Here is a 17,725-nt window from a genome sequence, read left to right as displayed (position 1 = left end):
CATCTAAATGTTGAATTATAAAATTTATTTGCTCTCTGTTGTGGAATGTACAGACAAATGTTCCAGAGAGCATGGACAAAAGATAGATTTTTTGTATTTTTAACATCTTAACATTTTTTATTTATTTATTTTTTTTACCCCCCCCAAAAAAAGGACTAAAAACTTAGTAAGTATTTTGCTTGTTGGACTCTTTCATAGTGAAAACATTAAGTACATTCTCTTATTACACAGTGAGAAGCTAGTGCTGCTGCTGCTGCTGCTGCTGTGGCTCTGATGTCTTAAAATGCTGTCTGAACTGTGGAGCTTTGTGCCTTCAAACGATGTGTAATGTGAATCAGAAATATGTAAATATCATTCGAAATACAGCGGCAGAATTTTCAGTGGGATATCTTTAATAATACATTTGGTTTGATAAGTAAATCATATGTGCTTTTATGTATAGTGAAATATTGATCTGAAACATTACAGCTGTCAAATACTACAGTACTATATTTCCCTCTGGTATGTAGTGGAACAAAATCGTAAAAAAGCATTGAATTTAAAGTCAAGCAAAGAAAAAAAAAAACTGTGCAAATGTACCGTCTTCAATTCAACACATTTACTGTTGAATCTACTGCAAATTACAAAAATCTATCCGTGTCATTTGTACAAATAAGTTAAACAGCAGTGAGCAGTAACTATTGCTATGATTGCTGTGTATACAAGAGTACAAATATTGTTTCACAGCAGCTGGACAGACGTGTTTTGAGCGTTTGGCAGTGTGCAAATGAGCAAACATCCAGGTGGTGCAAACACAAAGCTACAGCAGCCCACAGGCTGGAAAGGCAAAGGCAAAGAAATCAAGAGTGTGAAGCTCCAAATGAGTCTTTCATTAAATCAACATGTACTTAATCTGCAGAGATAAAGGCTTCCACGTGTCAGTTTGTCTGCTCAAAAGCCTTCAAAAGTCAAACACGTGTAGCCCACCGGTTCCTGATCTGCCACAGGTCGACTCTGCTATTGAAGGATCTTCTTTTTGATGTACTGGCAGAGGCAGAGGGTGGCGGTGCTGCAGTGGTTCCTGCAAGGTCGGAGAGGGTGGTTCGATGGTCCTGGAAGCCTGTCAGACACCAGCAGCTTCACGTACGCTGCGCTGTAGGTCATCAGGAGTTGGTAGGCTTTAGCCTGCAAAGAAAGGTACAAAGAAACACTGGTAGTACATTGTAAAAAAATAAAAAATAAAAAAACTTTAGTAACCGTTTTTAATTGTATTTTTTGAAAAACAATTTCCTGTTATTGTACAGATTTTCCCTGTTTTGTTATATTACAGATAGTAACTTGTAAAATCACAGAAAAACCTAATATTTTTCTTTTAACCATCACAAATAGGCCAAAACTTTGAAGAATGCACAAATCAAAATTTTGTATTTTTATATTTGGTAGTTTGTTCTTTCACAATGTTTGACTTGTTCTTTTCTTTATTTAAATCAGCAAATTCAGCAACATGAAACAATTATTTTACAGATGCTTTCTAATATTTAGGGGGGAAAGTATATTAAGGACTGGATATTAGCAAATACATTATTAACCAGTTGTTTTACAGATGTTTACTTATATGATACATATATGGATAACATCAAGTGAAAATTAAACAAAAAATTTAAACTTACTTGTTGACTAAAAAAAACAGACAAACAAACCCCAAAAAAACGGGCCAAAACTGTACATAATTTACAAAGTACAATTAATTTATTGTGCGTAATAACAAACAACCTTTTTTTTTTTTTTTTTTACTTAAAAAAAAAAAAAAAAAAAAAAAAAAAAACGGGTCAAAACTGTACATAATTTACAAAGTACAATTAATTTATTGTGCGTAACAACAAACAACCTTTTTTTTTTTAAACTTTAATTGAGGAAAAGTAAGGTCTGATATGAATAAACTGTAATACATCTGCTTTTTTTTTCTTTTATTAGTTTTGGCTTCTGGTTTTGTTTATTGTATGTTTTTGAGGATTTTTAACTTAAAGATAAATTAATTTCATTTCAATTTAGTCCAATATCAATACATCTGTGTGAATTTCTCTTCACCAGTATTGTTGGTATACTCGTATCAGAATCAGTTTTATTGCTAAGTAGGTTTTAATATAAAAGCAGTTTCACTTGGTGTTTTAGTGCATAACAGTAAACGCTGACAAGTAGAGATTTTTTTTTTTTTGAAAGGATGAAGGTTTTAAAAAGACAGCAAGTGTTGCAAGTCATGATAAATTTATCACCACCTAATGTGACCTTTAATTCGACTCTGTGTTTCCCCCCACTCATGCTACATGATTGTGATTAAAGTAACCTGTTGATGAAAGTGATGATGCACAGTTAGTCTTCTTTCTATTGCATTATTCTAGTAGAAATTATAACACAAACGTAATCTTTTGGATTCCAGTGTATGCTGTGTACATGCAAAAAACTGCGCAGAAATTTATACCATCTTGTAACTCTTCTTGTTTATGAGCTCAGTCCTTTTCAGCTGAAAATAAGATTCACTCATCAAGACACACTTCATATGTTCTGCTTTAATAAATAATTAAGAGTTGTTTTCGCTCTTTTTTTTTTTTTTACTGCTTTTCACAAGGATTCCCAAAGAACAAATCAGCAGACAGTAAGTGTTTCAAGTCAAATAAGAAGCAAGAGTAGAACAAAACTATTCACACATAGCAGGAATGTGCAAATTATTCACCTGAAACTCAGAAATGTAAACAATACCTGGTGTAAACAACTTTAAATGTGCAAAGAGATGTGTGATTTGGTTAGTTTGATCTGTCACAAACTGTCACGCGTCTCACCTGAGCAGGTAAAGAAGCCTCAGGGACAAGGCTGAAGCTGGAGGTGACTCTAGTGCCCCCCCGCTGGCTGGATGAAGTACTGCAGCCGGTGTCCTCGTTCCCCAGCAGAGGCCTCTGTTCATCACATCTCTGCTCCACATCCGACCCTCCGGCCTCAGGGTCGACGGTCGGGACTTCGGCCACCAGGACAAGATGAGACATTTTGCTCTTCAGTTTGCTCTGATGAAAGTGTGACATCGATTTTAGCTGCTTGATAGGAAGCCATGCATGAGACGTGATGACGTCCTTCAAAGACTACATTTCTGTTTGTCCAAACTCCACAAATACATATCTTTTTTAGCAGGGCTTGGAATTATGTTTCTATTGATTTTGCGAGAGGACAAACATGGGAGCCATGGAGAAAATCGATGAAACAGCAGGAGAACAAACAGAGCGACAGATGTAGTCGACTCTCTCACCTGGGCGTCGGTCGTGACAAAGCTGTGGTCCTCTAAAGTTTCAGTCAGCGCCCTCAAACAACGAGACATGTCCCAGTACACAAAGTACAGCTGCAGGGACACACAGAGGAGGATACAGCAGCTAATAAATTACCACTCACATCTCAGGTTTTACCACAATAACATTTTAATTGACCACTTTACTGCAACATGTTGAGAAGCACACCGGTACAAAACATGTGGTATTATTACTCCTTCATCTCTCTGCAGCTTTCTAAACATTCAGCTTCTCTTATCCTTTTCTTTCATCACTAACCCCTTAAGCTCATTTTTAATAATCGACTTTAATTTGTGTTTGTATTGCTCACATTTCTGATAGTTAAAACCGCTGATGATGAAATAAGCTTCGTTACCCTCTTAAATGTCAGACCTGTGAATAAAAATGCATTTAAAACACTAAAAATAGAAGTACTCTGTTGTGTTTTTCCATATTAAATTGTTAGATTTTAATTAATTCTCATTTTTACTTTAAACTGCAACTAATGGGTATTTAGATTAATTTCCCAATTATTTTCTGTTTTCTAAAGTGTTTGGCTTGTCTAAGAAATTATGTTAGTGTTGTTCATAAATTGTAAAAACAAAAACAGAAAAAGAAGAATTATTCAGAGCCAGAATGTTTGTTTTGTCCAACCAGCAGTTCAAATCATAATAATAATAATTTTGTAAAAAGTAATTTAAATTAAATTTAAAATAAAACAATCAAAAAGAAACGAAGCAACATGTTAGGAACAGCAGCACCAAAAGATGATCAGTCTAAACAGTATGCAAAGGCAACAGACATGCATCCTACAAAAAAAAAAACCCAAAAACACAAGTTTACCGTTTTTAGTCTTTTTTGAGTTGTGACAGCTTCTAATGATGTTATCTTCAACTAATAAACTAAATTGAGTTAAAGAAGTTAGCTTTTTTCCTCCACATTCAAATCTAATTTTAATTCAAATTTACCTTGTGGTGGTAGCATAAATGCAAGTTTTAAAGTTAATTACTCATTAAAACAATCTGTTCCAACTAGTATGTCCACATCATTTAAAATTATTTTTTAAGTATTAGCAACAAAATGACCATAATTATGAACATAAATTCTTAAGTTGGCAATTACAAAATGTTAAAGAGATAGGAGGAGACTTGAAACACTAAACTCCTGGTGAAGAAAAGTTATCATGCTAATTGAGTTACCTCAACATTTAGCTTTAAATCAACACTGAAATTTCACTGTAAATTACACACAGTATTAAGTTGATGCAACATTATTATCATAACCTAAACAATCTTACACGGTTTATCTAAATCGGTAAATTAGTCTTTTTCTTGCAACCATGCATTTAATCAAGTGAAGGAAATAGGTCCTCTGAGTTACTTTCTTAGAGGGTGGATATGTGTTGTTATAAAGAAGTGAATAGCACATTTATTCTCACAGTCTGAGCTGACTTCACGGGACCAACCTGCATGTTTCCGGTGCAGTTCTGCACCCAGTCAGCAACACCCACCAACAGCTTGTGTTTCACCATCCTCTCATTCACCTGGATCAACCGGACGTCTAAATTCATGTTGATCTGACACACAAACAGTTTGAAAGTTGCTTCAGGGGTGTCTCATACACTGCATTAAAAATCCAAAGAAATCCTCCTCTAAATTTAAAATGTAAGTTCACTAACATGAACATGGCAGCAGCTCTGACTGACCTCCTTGTTACTGTGATGAAGGATGAAGATGATGGTGGTGGTAAGGAGGATGGAGATGAGGCTGACGCACAGACAGAGGACCCAGTAATCACTGACTGCAATGTAGAGGTGGAGGGTGGAGAACACGGCACACCACACAACCATGTACAGCATCTGGTGGCAGCAGAGGAGACAAAACAATTAACGCTCACTAATTAGCACGTTCTGTCTTCTGAGTTAATCTGTAAGTTTAACAAGAAACCAGTAGAGACTCCAAGACTTCCTCACAGGCTGCTGTTCCCTCAAAAAGAAATAAAACACCTATTTGCCAAACCACTTTGCATTTTTGCTTGTGTACAGATTCAACATTTATTATGTGAATCAGTTACCTTCAGAGTGGCTTGTCTCCCCCTGCTTCCATGATTTAAGCCAACTCGCTCCTACAGTCCCTCCAACAAGATGAAATGATGTCTGACAGCACATGTTAAGCTCTGAGACTGATGTAGCTTTGTAGGTGAAATATATATTTGTATAAATGAATTTAAATAAAGACTTTTCATGTTTCTGAATGGTTTGTTGTTAGGAGATAATGTGTGTATAACATGTGCGGACACACAATGAGAGTAAATTGTGTGTTTGTTTGTCTGACATAACTCTTAACAATAAATCAGTTGTTGGAGTTGCCCATGACCAGCAGCAACTATAGAGTAAATGGTCCCATCTGTGTGTCTGTGAACACTCTCTAGCACGAATGCTAAGGTCTAACATGTTGATATTTTACAGGCAAGCTAGGAATGGCCTCTCCTCAGAATTATTAAATTTGGGGGTCAATCAGTGCTAAAATAGCTCAGCTAGAGGTCAAAGGTCATTTTTTTCAAAAATGCTGTTTACCTTCAAAAGGTTGGAAGGTAGATTTATGGTATTTGGTGAAGACAAGAAACCATTTTGACTGCACTGTAACTTAAAATCGGTGCAAGAGGGACCCATTGTTTGTATCGGAAACCATATATAGGCTTTGCACTGGGGATGTAATATTTGACCTTGGGTGATATTTCAAGGTAAAAGACTACAAGCTTGGAAGTATTTTGTTTGTTTTAAGTGTCAAATTGATTCCTGCATACTTGCAAAAAATAGATTTATTCAACAACCCGATGCTTTCATTGGGTATTGATTGGACTTTTAAGTCAGTATGCAACATATTCTTCCCCTAAAGACAGCAGAAAAGGTAAGAAACAACCATTTTTTGGCGTGTACGCACTCCTATGACAAAGTAAGGAGCTATTGATGGTTTAGAGTTGGTATCCTAAAATGATTTATGCCGTTTGAATTCTGAGACTTTCAAAAGATAATGTAGCTTAGTTTAAGAAACGAGCCAATGCCAAGCAAAATACAGCAGCAGAATTTCAATTCTGCCCGTACTCATTTATTTTTGGGTCACAAAATAAAACAATACATTATTTCTTCAAGGGACGGTTTATGTTAAAAATTGGCCTACAATCATCTAAAATGTTTCTGCAATAGGTCAGGTGATGGACAACTTCCCACAGTTCTGCAGGCTGTAACTCCCAGCTTACAGATGAATGAAATATATTTTTTTATAGACAAATGTGCAAAAGTCGAAACACTCCACAGTTTCTTGAGATTCACAGTCACAATATCCGTCTTGCTTTGTCTGTGAGGTACTATTTGATTACTGATGCCATCCTTGAATCCTGGAATCTAAGTAATTTCACTCTTATAGTATCAGCAGTCTTAAAGGGGTATTCCTCTGATTTTACACATCAAGATCATTTGACTGATCATGAGGTGTACTGAGACAGTGAAAATATCATAACTTCTTCTAAAATTAGCTCTGCCAAAGCTTTTATTACAAATGTGTTGAGTTTGAGGAACAGAAGTTTGATGGAAGACACTACTGAGTTGTATTGAAATAGTTACTGTCTTGATATCTCTTCTGTATTGATTTTGACTCTTAAAAACATCTAAACTGAAAAATGTATAAATGAGCAGGATATAATACTGGATAATGGATGATCATACCGGTGCCAGGACAAAATGAAAGAGGGCTGAGTTGAAAACCATGTATCTCCTCACTGAAGGGACATCCAGAGCAGATTTCAGCAGAGCCTCCATGTCTCCTACTGGAATCTAACAGAATAAAACAACATGAAACAAATTAATTAACAACCTGGACTGCATGTACACACAGAGGAATGTGTAATTCAGTGATACAGATATTTGAGTTTTGTGTTGCCACTCAATGCTTTGGTCAGTGTGTTAACCTGAAAGCCATCTCGCTCCAGTTTGGCGCGACACAGAGACAAATCAAAGCTGGGGTTTAATGACGAACAGCTCGGCATCGACACAACACACTGGCCTAAGAGAAAAACAAAGAGAGGAATCAATGACAGAAATATCATTGTATGAAGGCTGAAAATGGAAGAGTGACAAGACAGCAAGGGCAACTGAAAATAAATACCAACACTACAGCATGCAACAACAGGCGACTCTACGTTCTGTAAATAGTTTGCTAAACACTGCCTGCAGTTAAACCAAAAAGTCCCTTAACTTTTGTCGCCTGATTGCTGGTCACAGCTGAGTCACAGCTGAGTCACTAATAGTTTCATCGTTGCACCAAGGAGCACAGTTTTTCTTTTCTTTTTTTCAGAGCAAATGGTTAATCTTTGGCAAATGTTTGAATGAGATGCTGAATAAAGGGATTTTGCTAAAAAAAAAATTCCTGACAGAAGGGTACATCACAGGACTGTCTGACAGTCCAATTCTTTCTATCTTTAGTTTCTGGCTAATATATGGTGTATTTTTTTCAAAAATAACAATTTTTTCACACCTGCTGGCACATTTCGAGGTTCAGATGGTTACATTCTTGTGGAGTTTGAAAATGTCAAATTAATGTCAGCTTAGACTTTTGGGATAATGTGCTCTCAGTAATAATGTAAATGGCACACAGTTGAAGCCCACACAGAACAAAAATGATATCTAACAGTGTGAACAAAATCACTTTTTTTTTTTAACCTCAAAGCTGCTTCACTGAAAATAAAATGGTGTGTTTAGTGGTTAGATTACCTGCCTTTCATACACAACTCTGCACGAGTGTTTCTCATATCTGGAACATGCAAACATGACATTATGACAGCACATGGTAATGGTGCTGTAGAAATACTGGTACAGCATAACCTCAGGTAGACAGGTAGATTTAGTAAGATTGCCATTTTAACTGGTAAACATAAGTAATGCTTTAATTTAAGGCAAAATAAATCACATAAAAAATGTATTTATTTATGGTGAAAGTTTAAGTCTAAAGGAAGCAACATTATCTAATCTATTACTGTATATCAGTTGGATAAATGTTAAATTGACTAATTACTGTCATGACCCCGCGGCCTCAGCTCCAGCCCTTGCCTGTCTCCCTCTTTTTCTCCCTCTCTTCTCCCTCCTCTCTTTCTGTCTGTCTCTCGCTCTCTGTCCCTCTCTCCCTTTCTGCCCCTATGCATCTCAGCACACAGTCAAGGACAGTCAGCCACAGCTGCAACTCCGGACCCACCTGCTCACAATCACCACAGTTCCTATAAAGACTGTTCTTTCCACCACAAGCTGCCAGACCATAGCCATTCCTCCTGCCAGTCCCTGCTCTGTCTCCAGCCTATATTTCCCCCAACCAGCTTTCTCCACTGGTTCCAGCCTGGATTCCCTGAGCCTGTTTGCCCCTTGGTTTTGTCCTCGTCTGTGAGTATCCCCGTTAGTTTGAGTAGCTTTGTTTTGTATTTTAGAATTCGTTAGGTTTTTTCTCCTCTGTTCCTTGTCTAAAGTTTTTTAGGTTTTTCTAGTTTTGCCCCCCCTCGTAGTTTGGTTTTCCTGTTCTGTGTCTCTCTTCCCCCCCTCCTCCAGTTTAGTTTCTGCACCTCACTTTAAATTCATTTTTTATCCTTGTTTAAAAAATCTTTGTATACCTCACCTGCCTGCTTCATGTGTGTCTGCACCTGGGTTCCCTAATTACCCCATCGTGGCAATTGGTTCATTTATTAGATATCAGATAACAGCTTGCGAATGATGTCAACGGACAATATGACAATCTTTTTGCTAAAATTGGTCAGGTTTAGACACAAACAGCATAAAGATTCTGTTGGCCATGGTCTCTTTAATAAGACTTTAACTCTGCTTCTTTTTTTGGCCACTGGATTTAATGACTGAGGCGATGGTTTAACAGAATGCAAAGTGGCCAACAAATGTGTAAATAATGAGACAAAAATACAAGATATCAACTGTATACAACAAACTGAACCCCACAGACCCATATATACTGCCTTTTAGTAACTTTTATATAAAGGTCACTCTGGGAGACTTTTCACACTTTTTACCAGTATAATTTACCAAATACAAGCAGTTACCATTGGACCAGTTCAGTTTGCTGCTGCTGGTCTGTGGCTGAGTCATTCCAGTCTGAACATCCACCTCACTCTCCTCCACTACCTGGCAAACTCCATTCCTGTCCTCCATTATCTCAGAGTTCACCATGTCCTAAAGGAGAAATGATACTAGTCACCAACAATGACAAACAGCTCCTGTCTTAAAGTCTGAAGTGGACTGTAAGTACTTTTGATCGTTCCTGGTATCATAAAACTGCAATTCCATGTTCCTATCATTCATGTGATAGTCATGCATTATTTTGCAACTACATTTGAAAGCATGAAGAGAAACTGATGTGTTAGAGGTCATGGCCTAAAGTGTAAACATCAATCTAATACAGGAAGAAAACACATCTGATTGTTGGAGGAGCAAAGTTGTTGGGTAAGAATCTAAATTAACTATGTGAGGCAGAACATCCGAGTTGGCACAATAAAATAAAGGAACACATTTATTGTTCTCCCAACACAATGACAGGATCGTCCGGGGAGTAGTTGTGCAGTTCCTCTGAGGGTATTTAGGAAATAAATTTAGCTGGGAAATTATTATTGTTATAGCAGCTATAACTGTTGAGTGTGCAGAGAAGTTGCTGCTGGAATGAAGCTATTTTAATGTAGGTCTAGTGTTAGTCATTAATAAATTTGAAAAATTAGCTCAAACTAAAACTGGTAGTTTTTAAAACAATAATTATTACAGCTGAAGGAGCTACAAGTCACAAATAGAATACTGAAATGGTTGACCAGCGTTAAAGGTAATGGATAAACAGTTAGCATAGTTAGCTGAAAGTATTAGCTAAGAGTTTTAGTGTTAAAAGCAAAAACTAATCAATTAAGGGTAAGAGTTACCTGAAAGTCGTGGATAAACGGCATAGTTAGCCAAAAGTATTAGCTAAGAATATGAGCTAGTGTTAAAAAGCAAAAACTAATGAATAAACAGTTGATGTAAATAGATATACCTATAGCAAAGAGTAACAAATAACTGAAATAGCAAAAAAAAATAAAAGGTGATAGTGAAAGGGAAAAAAAAAAAACCTAAAATTAGGTGTGAGGTTCCCCCAGGCTCAATATTAGGTCCCATTCTTTTTAATCTTTCATATGCTTCCTCTTGGGGACAGCATCAGTTTCCATAGCTACGCCGATGACGCACAGCTGTATGTTGCCGTGTCTTCTGATGACACAAGGCCAATAGACACCCTTTTTAAGTGCAACCAGGACAAAACTGAAGTTTTAGTTATAGGTCCTGAAGGCTAGAGAGAGAAACTTTTGGCAAATCTACAAGATTTTAAACCATCACAATCTGTTTTAAAAAAAAATTTTAAAAAAGAGGAAAAAAACCTGGGCGTGATTTTTGACTCTGAGCTGAATTGTATCTCCCATATTAAAAATATTGTGAAAATAGGCTTTTATCATCTTGAGAACATAGCCAGAGTCTGCCCGTTTCTCTCTCAGGCCAGCACGGAGGTGCTAATGCATGATTTTCTCCTGCTTAGATTATGTGCATTGTAAATCTCCAATTACTGCAAAACTCAGCCGCTTGCGTGCTGAGGAGGACCAGAGGGTGGGCCCACATTACACCTGTTTTTAAAGTAGCTGCATTGGCTCCCCGTCCGCTTCAGGATCGATTTTAAAGTTCTTTTTACTAGTTTTTAAATGTCTCAACAGCCTTGTGCCCTCTTATTTATCTGACCTGCTTTTACCATATCAACCCTCGCAGATCCTGAGGTCCTCCAGCAGTGACCTTTTATCCATTCAAGTAGTGAGAACTAGAACCCACAGTGAGGCAGCACTTAACCACTACGGCCCCCACCCGTGGAACAGCCTGCCAGAGAGCCTCAGGACTGCAGAGACTGTCGATATTTTTAAACGACGGTTAAAGACGCACCTTTTTAAATCAGGCTTTTAATTGACCTTATAAATTCTTTTTACATTGTTAGTGTTTATTTTTATCTTATATATTTCACTCTTAATTTTTATTTTATCTTACATAGGGCCTTTTATTCATTACATTTTTTTTGTTTTTAACTTCAGTGTTTCCTTAGGGTGGTCCTCCACACTGGGGGCTGTGTCTGGTCTGCTGCTGGGGGTTCCACCAAATGACTAGCTAGCATTGAAAGTAGTGGATAAACAGTTGATTAATTAGCTGAAACTGTTAATAATAAACTCGGTAGTAGTTTACTAAAATTAGTGTACAATTTGATAAGCTAAAAGAAATAAAGAGTTGAAATGGTAAGTTGTGTTATGTTAGCTAACATTAAAGATGATGGATAAACAGCTGGTATAGTTATGTGAAAGTATTAGCTAAATGACATGCCCTCCGCCTTTGGCTCCACCGAGTGGAGCAATTGTTGTTTTCTGTGCAACAAGCCAGAGGGACAAGGGACCAGGTGTTCTGTATCAATCAGCCGATTGCTCCAGCTGCAGCGAGGCGTGGCTTGCCATTCACTTTCAGACCTGCATGCAGTACTTAAGACGCCAGCAAGCCACAAGTTGACGCCGGATCGTAGTAAAACCCAAGTTAGTTTGTGCTTGTTCTTATACTTTGCTCGTTGTTTTGATTCTGCTTCTAACTCAACTCTCCTGTGCTCTAGTTTTTGCCACGCTCGCTGCTTTCTGAGATCCACCATTTATTCCCTCCTCAATGTTGGACTCAACTGGCTCCAGCTCTCCATATCCTCTGTGTCCCTCCGCTGAAGTCATCTGGTCCACCTCCGTCTCCTCCGGCTCCCCCACTCTAGTTCTCTGTACTGTAGTCATACCTTATCTCTCGCCTACTGAACCAGTAGTTATTTATAGGTTAGTATTCATTGCGGTAAGTTGTTTTTTTTTTTTTTTGGATTAAATTCGTATGTATTGTTTGTCGTCCTTGAGAGGATGTTTTGTGATATTTCAAGTAGCAAGTATTTGTTGCAGTAGTTAGTTTGCCGGTCCATTAGGGGACCTTAGTTCGTCACTTTGTATTGTTTCATTATTTGTAAAAAAAAAAATTGTTTCATAGTATTCACTGCTTGGTGGTCTTTTGTCTGCACCTGAGCCTATGTTTGTCAAAACCGTGACAGCTAAGAGTAATAAACAAAAAACAGAATAATTCTAGAATAATTAAGAATAGTAGTTATGTAGTGAATAAACAGTAGTTAACTAGGTAATAAAGGTTTGAAATGGTTAGCTAGCATTGAAGGGAATGGATAAACAGTTGATGTGTTAGCTAGAACTGTTAAAAATAATGAATTAAGAGTAGCCTAATAGTTTGCATATATATATATATATATATATATATATACTAAAATCCACACACATATGTGTGTGTATTTTAGTTAGCAAAAAGAAATAGAGTTGAACTGGTAAGTTAAGTTGTATAACTGTCTTGTAATCAAACATGTACAACACTTTGGCCAACTCAGTTTGATATTTTCTAGAAGAGCTGAAATAGCAAACTGAAGGTAGTTGACCTAGTTATTCAAATGGTCAGCTGAAAGTATTAAACGGTTTAAAAGGTTAACCAGCACAAATATTTATAAGCAGGTGATATATTTAGCTGAATAAAGAACAAAAATAGGTAAAAGTGGTGGATAAACTGTTCAGTTATGTCTAGTAATGCATAAATAGTTGAAACCTCCAGCTTCTGTCACTCAAAGTAACAGTATGAATGCAGACTGGATCAAAACAATCTACACACTAACAGTTTAAGTATGTGAAATGTAATTATGTCTAATTCAATTGTCACAACAAATTATTCATTTTTATAGTCTATTCATCAGAAAGCATATCAGACAGGGCTGTGGAGTTAATCGGATTGAAAAAGTTGGAAACTATTGACCTTACAGACCTGTCACGCTTCAAGATGAAGAACTTTCAAGTAGAGCGTAGTTTCTTTTCAAAAGGCCCTTCGGGTAAGCCACAGGCTCTATCACTGATACACAAGTTCACTGTTAACTTGAAATGCAACAAGTCTGAAAAGCTGCAGGGAAACGGGTCACTTCTGCTTTCTGGGCTTTTACGGCAGAGTCACAGTGATGCTGCATCTGCTCAAAGGCAGCTGTGCTCTCCTAATGGAAAGATTAAGTTCAGAGTAATAGACTTTTGAGAATTTACATTTTTATGAGCCTTTGGACGTGTATCTGTATTGCCTCCTCTGCAAAATGTACAAAAATGCTTTATCACGGCAGAGTGGCTGTCTGTTAATAGAGGATAAGAGTATAATAGTCATGACACTCTTCAGCACATTTCTGATCCTCTCAACAGCCTAATGTCTGTCAAATAAAATAAGAAGATAAAACTACTTACAGACAAAACCAGCTCTCTCTAGGTCTATTTCCATCTCTTGGCTACTGACAAAGACACATTTTCAACAATGAAGTGTGAAAACTCAACTTGAGTTGTTAGTTCACTTCCTCTCAGTCTACCTTCTGTGCCTGCTCTGTCTTTAAGGGGCAGACCTCCTCCCTGACTTTATTTTTCTTTCATTTCCTTGCTTGTTAGTACTAAACAATCTATCAGATTACCTACTGAAGAGGAACAAAAAAGAACACAGTATAGTTCACAGAAGCAGAAGGTTGTGTCGTTGCACAAGCTGCACCCTCAGGAGTTTATCAGTAAAAACCCAGCTCACAGTCTGTTATCTTAAAACTGCATCTTTTCATGTCCGGTGGTGCACACTGCTCCTTTTTGGTTTTTTTGAGCAGAACGGTTTGTTGAGCTTTAAAGTGAACTGAAGACAGTGATACATCTCCAAAACTGTTCCATAAATCGTTCCCATTGGAAGTAAGAGTTCAGTCACATTTCTTTTTGTGCAAAGGTTAATTCAAAAAGCTTTGTTTTTCTGTGACAACACATGGGAGCCACTGCAACCTTGAAAGCAACATGAATGATACAAAACTGCAGTTTTTACAGGAATGAATGCATCCTACCTACTCTTCAGATGATAGTCCATCATATCAACAGAGCTGACATGATTGTACTCCCTTGTTTTTCTTATTGTAGTCCTTGAAAGCAGCAGAGTCTTACAGCAGAATGTGGCGTATGTTCCTTTCACACAACAGTGTGGCGCAGCTTCTCTCCGTTTCCTCCTCTTAGCGTGTGACTCAGATCAGCTTGGCCTCATGACTGCAGGAATGTGGTTTGTGGTCCCTCAGTTCATCACACACAGCACAACAGATGAAGGTCAGGAGTGCTGGTTCACCTATTTCTTTTTTTGAAGGAAAGTTTATTTTGATATGATGTGACCGTTTTGTTTTTTTTAGGGGGTGGGGGGTTAGTGGGGAGGAGTCAGTTTGTTTTCATGAGAATCATGTTGCAGCTTTACTGGAACTGTTAAATATTAACTTGTGAAGTTCAAGGACGCACAATTATACACACTCATTTATGCCCACATTAGTGTCCATACTGCAAAAAATACAAATCCCAAAAATAAACAGTGAAAATCTGGCAGCAAAGGTACCAGAGAAAATACACAAAAAATAAATCATATAAATTAAAAAAAGTCAGTGGAATGTTCAAAAACTGTGAAAATAGCAGGAAATATTCATAAAAATGTTTTTTTTTTTTTTTTTTTTAAGCTGATTTGAATTCAGTAAAACGGTATTATTAGATGGTCCCACATTGTAAAAAAGTAAATTACTGTCTATAAAAATACAGATGTTTGATACTGAGACTATTTACACTGTTTATTTGCGTGTTTATTTACAGTAAATGTATGAGTTCATACTTTTTGCCTGCAATTTTACTAGATACTGAATTGTTAAAAAAAGATTTATCATCTTTTTCAACCTTATTACACATAGTTTTTCTTCCAAATAGTGGCACCTATTGTAATATAATTTTGTTGGTTTCTTTTTTTGCTAATGTAACACAGTAAAAACTGTGCAATTTTGCAGTCAGGTGTTGCAAAAGAAGAAACTACACTAGATTTTTTATTTATTTTTTTAAAATAAAAACATAAATAAATGGAAGAGATTTACGGGCTGCAAGGTGGCTCAGTGGTTAGCACTGTTGCCGTGCAGCAAGAAGAGATCTGGTATCTTTCTGCGTGGAGTTTGCATGTTCTCCTTGTGCAGCGTGGGTTCTCTCCGGGTTCTCTGGCTTCCTCCCACACAGTTCAAAAACATTTTAAGGTTAATTGGTGATTCTAAATTGTCCGTAGGTGTGAGTGTGCTTGGTTGTCTGTCTCTAAGTGTAGCCCTGTGATAGACTGGCGACCTGTCCAGGTTGTCCCCTGCCTTCGCCCTAAGTCAGCTGGGATAGGCTCCAGCCCCCCGCGACCCTAGTGTGGACTAAGCGGTGTATAGATAATTGTAATGGCTTATAACCGTATCTTCAAAAAAAGACAAGAGTCAGGACATCTGCTTGAATGCTGCTTTAGTGAACAAACTGTAACTTCAGCTACACAGAACAACTTGCTGCTAGCCAGTATAACGTAACGCTAGCCGCTCGTAGCGCTGTTTATTTTCCCAAAATCCTTTGCTCGCCCCGAGCATCATGGGTAATGAAGTCCCCAAAGTTATTGACTTCATCTAAACTTCAAGAGGATACAACAACTGAACTGGTCTTCTAAGTATTGTCCCTGAAGTAGTCCAAACAGCACAAGAATGCACAAGTCCATCTCGACCTGGAAACAGTTCTTCAATTCTCCCAAGCTTCCAGGACTGTCTTGGAGTGTTGTCCTCCCCGATGAGTGCAATGTCCCCCACCTTCAGTGTGAGGGCCGCGGTGTCTCACTACAACGTGCTGATTTTAAGTCCAGCAAATACTCCCTTCGCCATCTATGCCAGAAGCCGGTCATGAGTCTCTGCCTGTATCTCCAACTCCTTGTCATCTCCTCCTTGTTCAAAGTGGGATGGTGAGTGTCTGCTGGAAATGACTTCGGAGGTAAACATGTGAGTCTCTCACCCACCAAGAAGTGAGCTGGTGTCAGTGCCTGTGGTTCATTCACTTCATTGTGCACATAGGTAATTGGCCTTGAGTTTATTGTGGCTTCAGCTTCTGTCAGGATGGTGCACATTTCCTCAAAATTCAGTTTGGCTCTTCCGAGCACCTTTCTCAGAATGATTATAACTGACCGCACAAGTCTCTCCCAAAATCCACCCCACCAGGCTGCTGTCTCAGCGATGAACCGCCAGGTGATGCCCTTGAGAGAAAAGAACTCTTGTAGTTGTGGATCTTTAATCGCTTTCCACATCTCTCTCAAATCCTTATCAGCTCTCTTGAATGTTCTGGCATTGTCAGAATAGATCACCTTACACAATCCTCTTCTTGAGATGAATCTTTTCAAAGCTAACACAAAGTTTTCAGTGGACTGGTCAGAGACCAGCTCCAAGTGCACTGCTCTTGTTACTGCACGTGAACAATGCAATGTAAGATTTTTTCATAGACCCTTGGCCCTTCACATAGACTGGTCCTGCGAAATCCACACCTGTGACTTCGAATGGGGGTGACTCTGATATTCTGCATTGCTTGGCAATGGTGCAGTAGTCTGTTGTCCTGCCCTTGCCTTGAATCTCCTACAAAGAATGTACCTTGACACAACCTTCTTCACTATCTGCCTTGCTCTTAAAATCCAAAATCTCTCTCTGGTTTGCACTAAAGTGTCTCTTACACCTGCATGCATTATTCCTTCATGTTGATACTGAACCAGCATCTCTGTGTATCGGTTGTTTTGGGGAGAATCCATGGGTGCTTCTCTCAGTAAGTGAAATCTGAATGTTGAAGCCTTCCTCCAACACTGAGTAACTCATCTTCATCCAGAAAGGGTCTTAACTCTCGTATTTTGGAGTCAAGGTTGAGGTCTTTTCCTGCCTTTAGCAGATTGATTTCATGACTGAAAGCCTGAGTCTGCATTACCTGGATCCAGTATTTCTCTGCATCATGCAGTTCATCTGCTGTCAGTTCACCACGTGTCTTTACACTTGAGCGTGTTGGTGATAAATCTCTTCATCCAGGCGGTGACTCTGTAAACTCGTTTTAGTTTACTCTACTCTTCCAGGCATAGCACTGTTTGTAAGAACTCTGTGTCTTGATGAACAAGCTGCACAGCAACCTGGTACTTGGACTTAAGTTCAGAGTACACCTCGTCTTCTTGAACATAGTCCTTAACTTCTTCCAGATGACTGACACTAGGTCCATTCCATCACAGTTCGCTATGCTTCAGATCCTGCACAGTTAGTCCTCTTGTGGGAAGGTCTGCAGGATTCCTTTTCCCTGGACAGTGTGACCATGCCTCTGGATCAGTCAGGGATTGGATTTCCAGCACTCTGTTCGCAACAAACTGTTTCCACTTCTGAGCAGAACTCTGTATCCAATGTAATGCTATCATTGAATCTGTCCACAGTCTGAGTTGC

At 38.2% G+C, this 17,725-nt stretch overlaps 1 protein-coding gene across 3 annotated transcripts; it reads right to left on the bottom strand.

The window, feature by feature from the left end:
• Nucleotides 1-10: 10 nt before the first annotated feature.
• On the bottom strand, nt 11-14,468 carry tmem268 (transmembrane protein 268). Of its 3 annotated transcripts, none has more exons than XM_008291552.1 (9): nt 14,300-14,468; nt 9,381-9,510; nt 7,257-7,351; nt 7,015-7,122; nt 4,996-5,148; nt 4,756-4,866; nt 3,275-3,364; nt 2,817-3,035; nt 11-1,164 (listed from the first exon to the last, which is right to left on the bottom strand). In XM_008291552.1, the coding sequence occupies exons 2-9, from the start codon at nt 9,505-9,507 to the stop codon at nt 997-999; spliced, it is 1,071 nt and encodes a 356-aa protein (XP_008289774.1). In that variant the 5' UTR covers nt 9,508-9,510; nt 14,300-14,468; the 3' UTR covers nt 11-996. The 3 variants fall into 3 exon arrangements, with proteins under 3 accessions (XP_008289774.1, XP_008289775.1, XP_008289776.1); XM_008291553.1 differs by having other exon boundaries at nt 14,304-14,468; XM_008291554.1 differs by lacking the exons at nt 9,381-9,510; nt 14,300-14,468 and adding an exon at nt 9,364-9,380.
• Between the last annotated feature and the right edge of the window lie 3,257 nt (nt 14,469-17,725).

The sequence above is a fragment of the Stegastes partitus genome, unplaced genomic scaffold, assembly GCF_000690725.1.
Source record: "Stegastes partitus isolate 25-593 unplaced genomic scaffold, Stegastes_partitus-1.0.2 Scaffold749, whole genome shotgun sequence".
NCBI lineage: Eukaryota > Metazoa > Chordata > Actinopteri > Pomacentridae > Stegastes > Stegastes partitus.
This window is presented reverse-complemented; position numbering and strand designations above follow the sequence as displayed.

Coding starts and splice junctions, on each gene's coding strand:
- tmem268 (XM_008291552.1), bottom strand. CDS start 9,507: ATGGTGAACTCTGAGATAATGGAGGACAGGAATGGAGTTTGCCAGGTA. Junction 4,867..4,995: donor TTCATCACAGTAACAAGGAG/GTCAGTCAGAGC, acceptor TTTGTGTGTCAG/ATCAACATGAATTTAGACGT. Junction 3,036..3,274: donor TTGTCACGACCGACGCCCAG/GTGAGAGAGTCG, acceptor CACTTTCATCAG/AGCAAACTGAAGAGCAAAAT.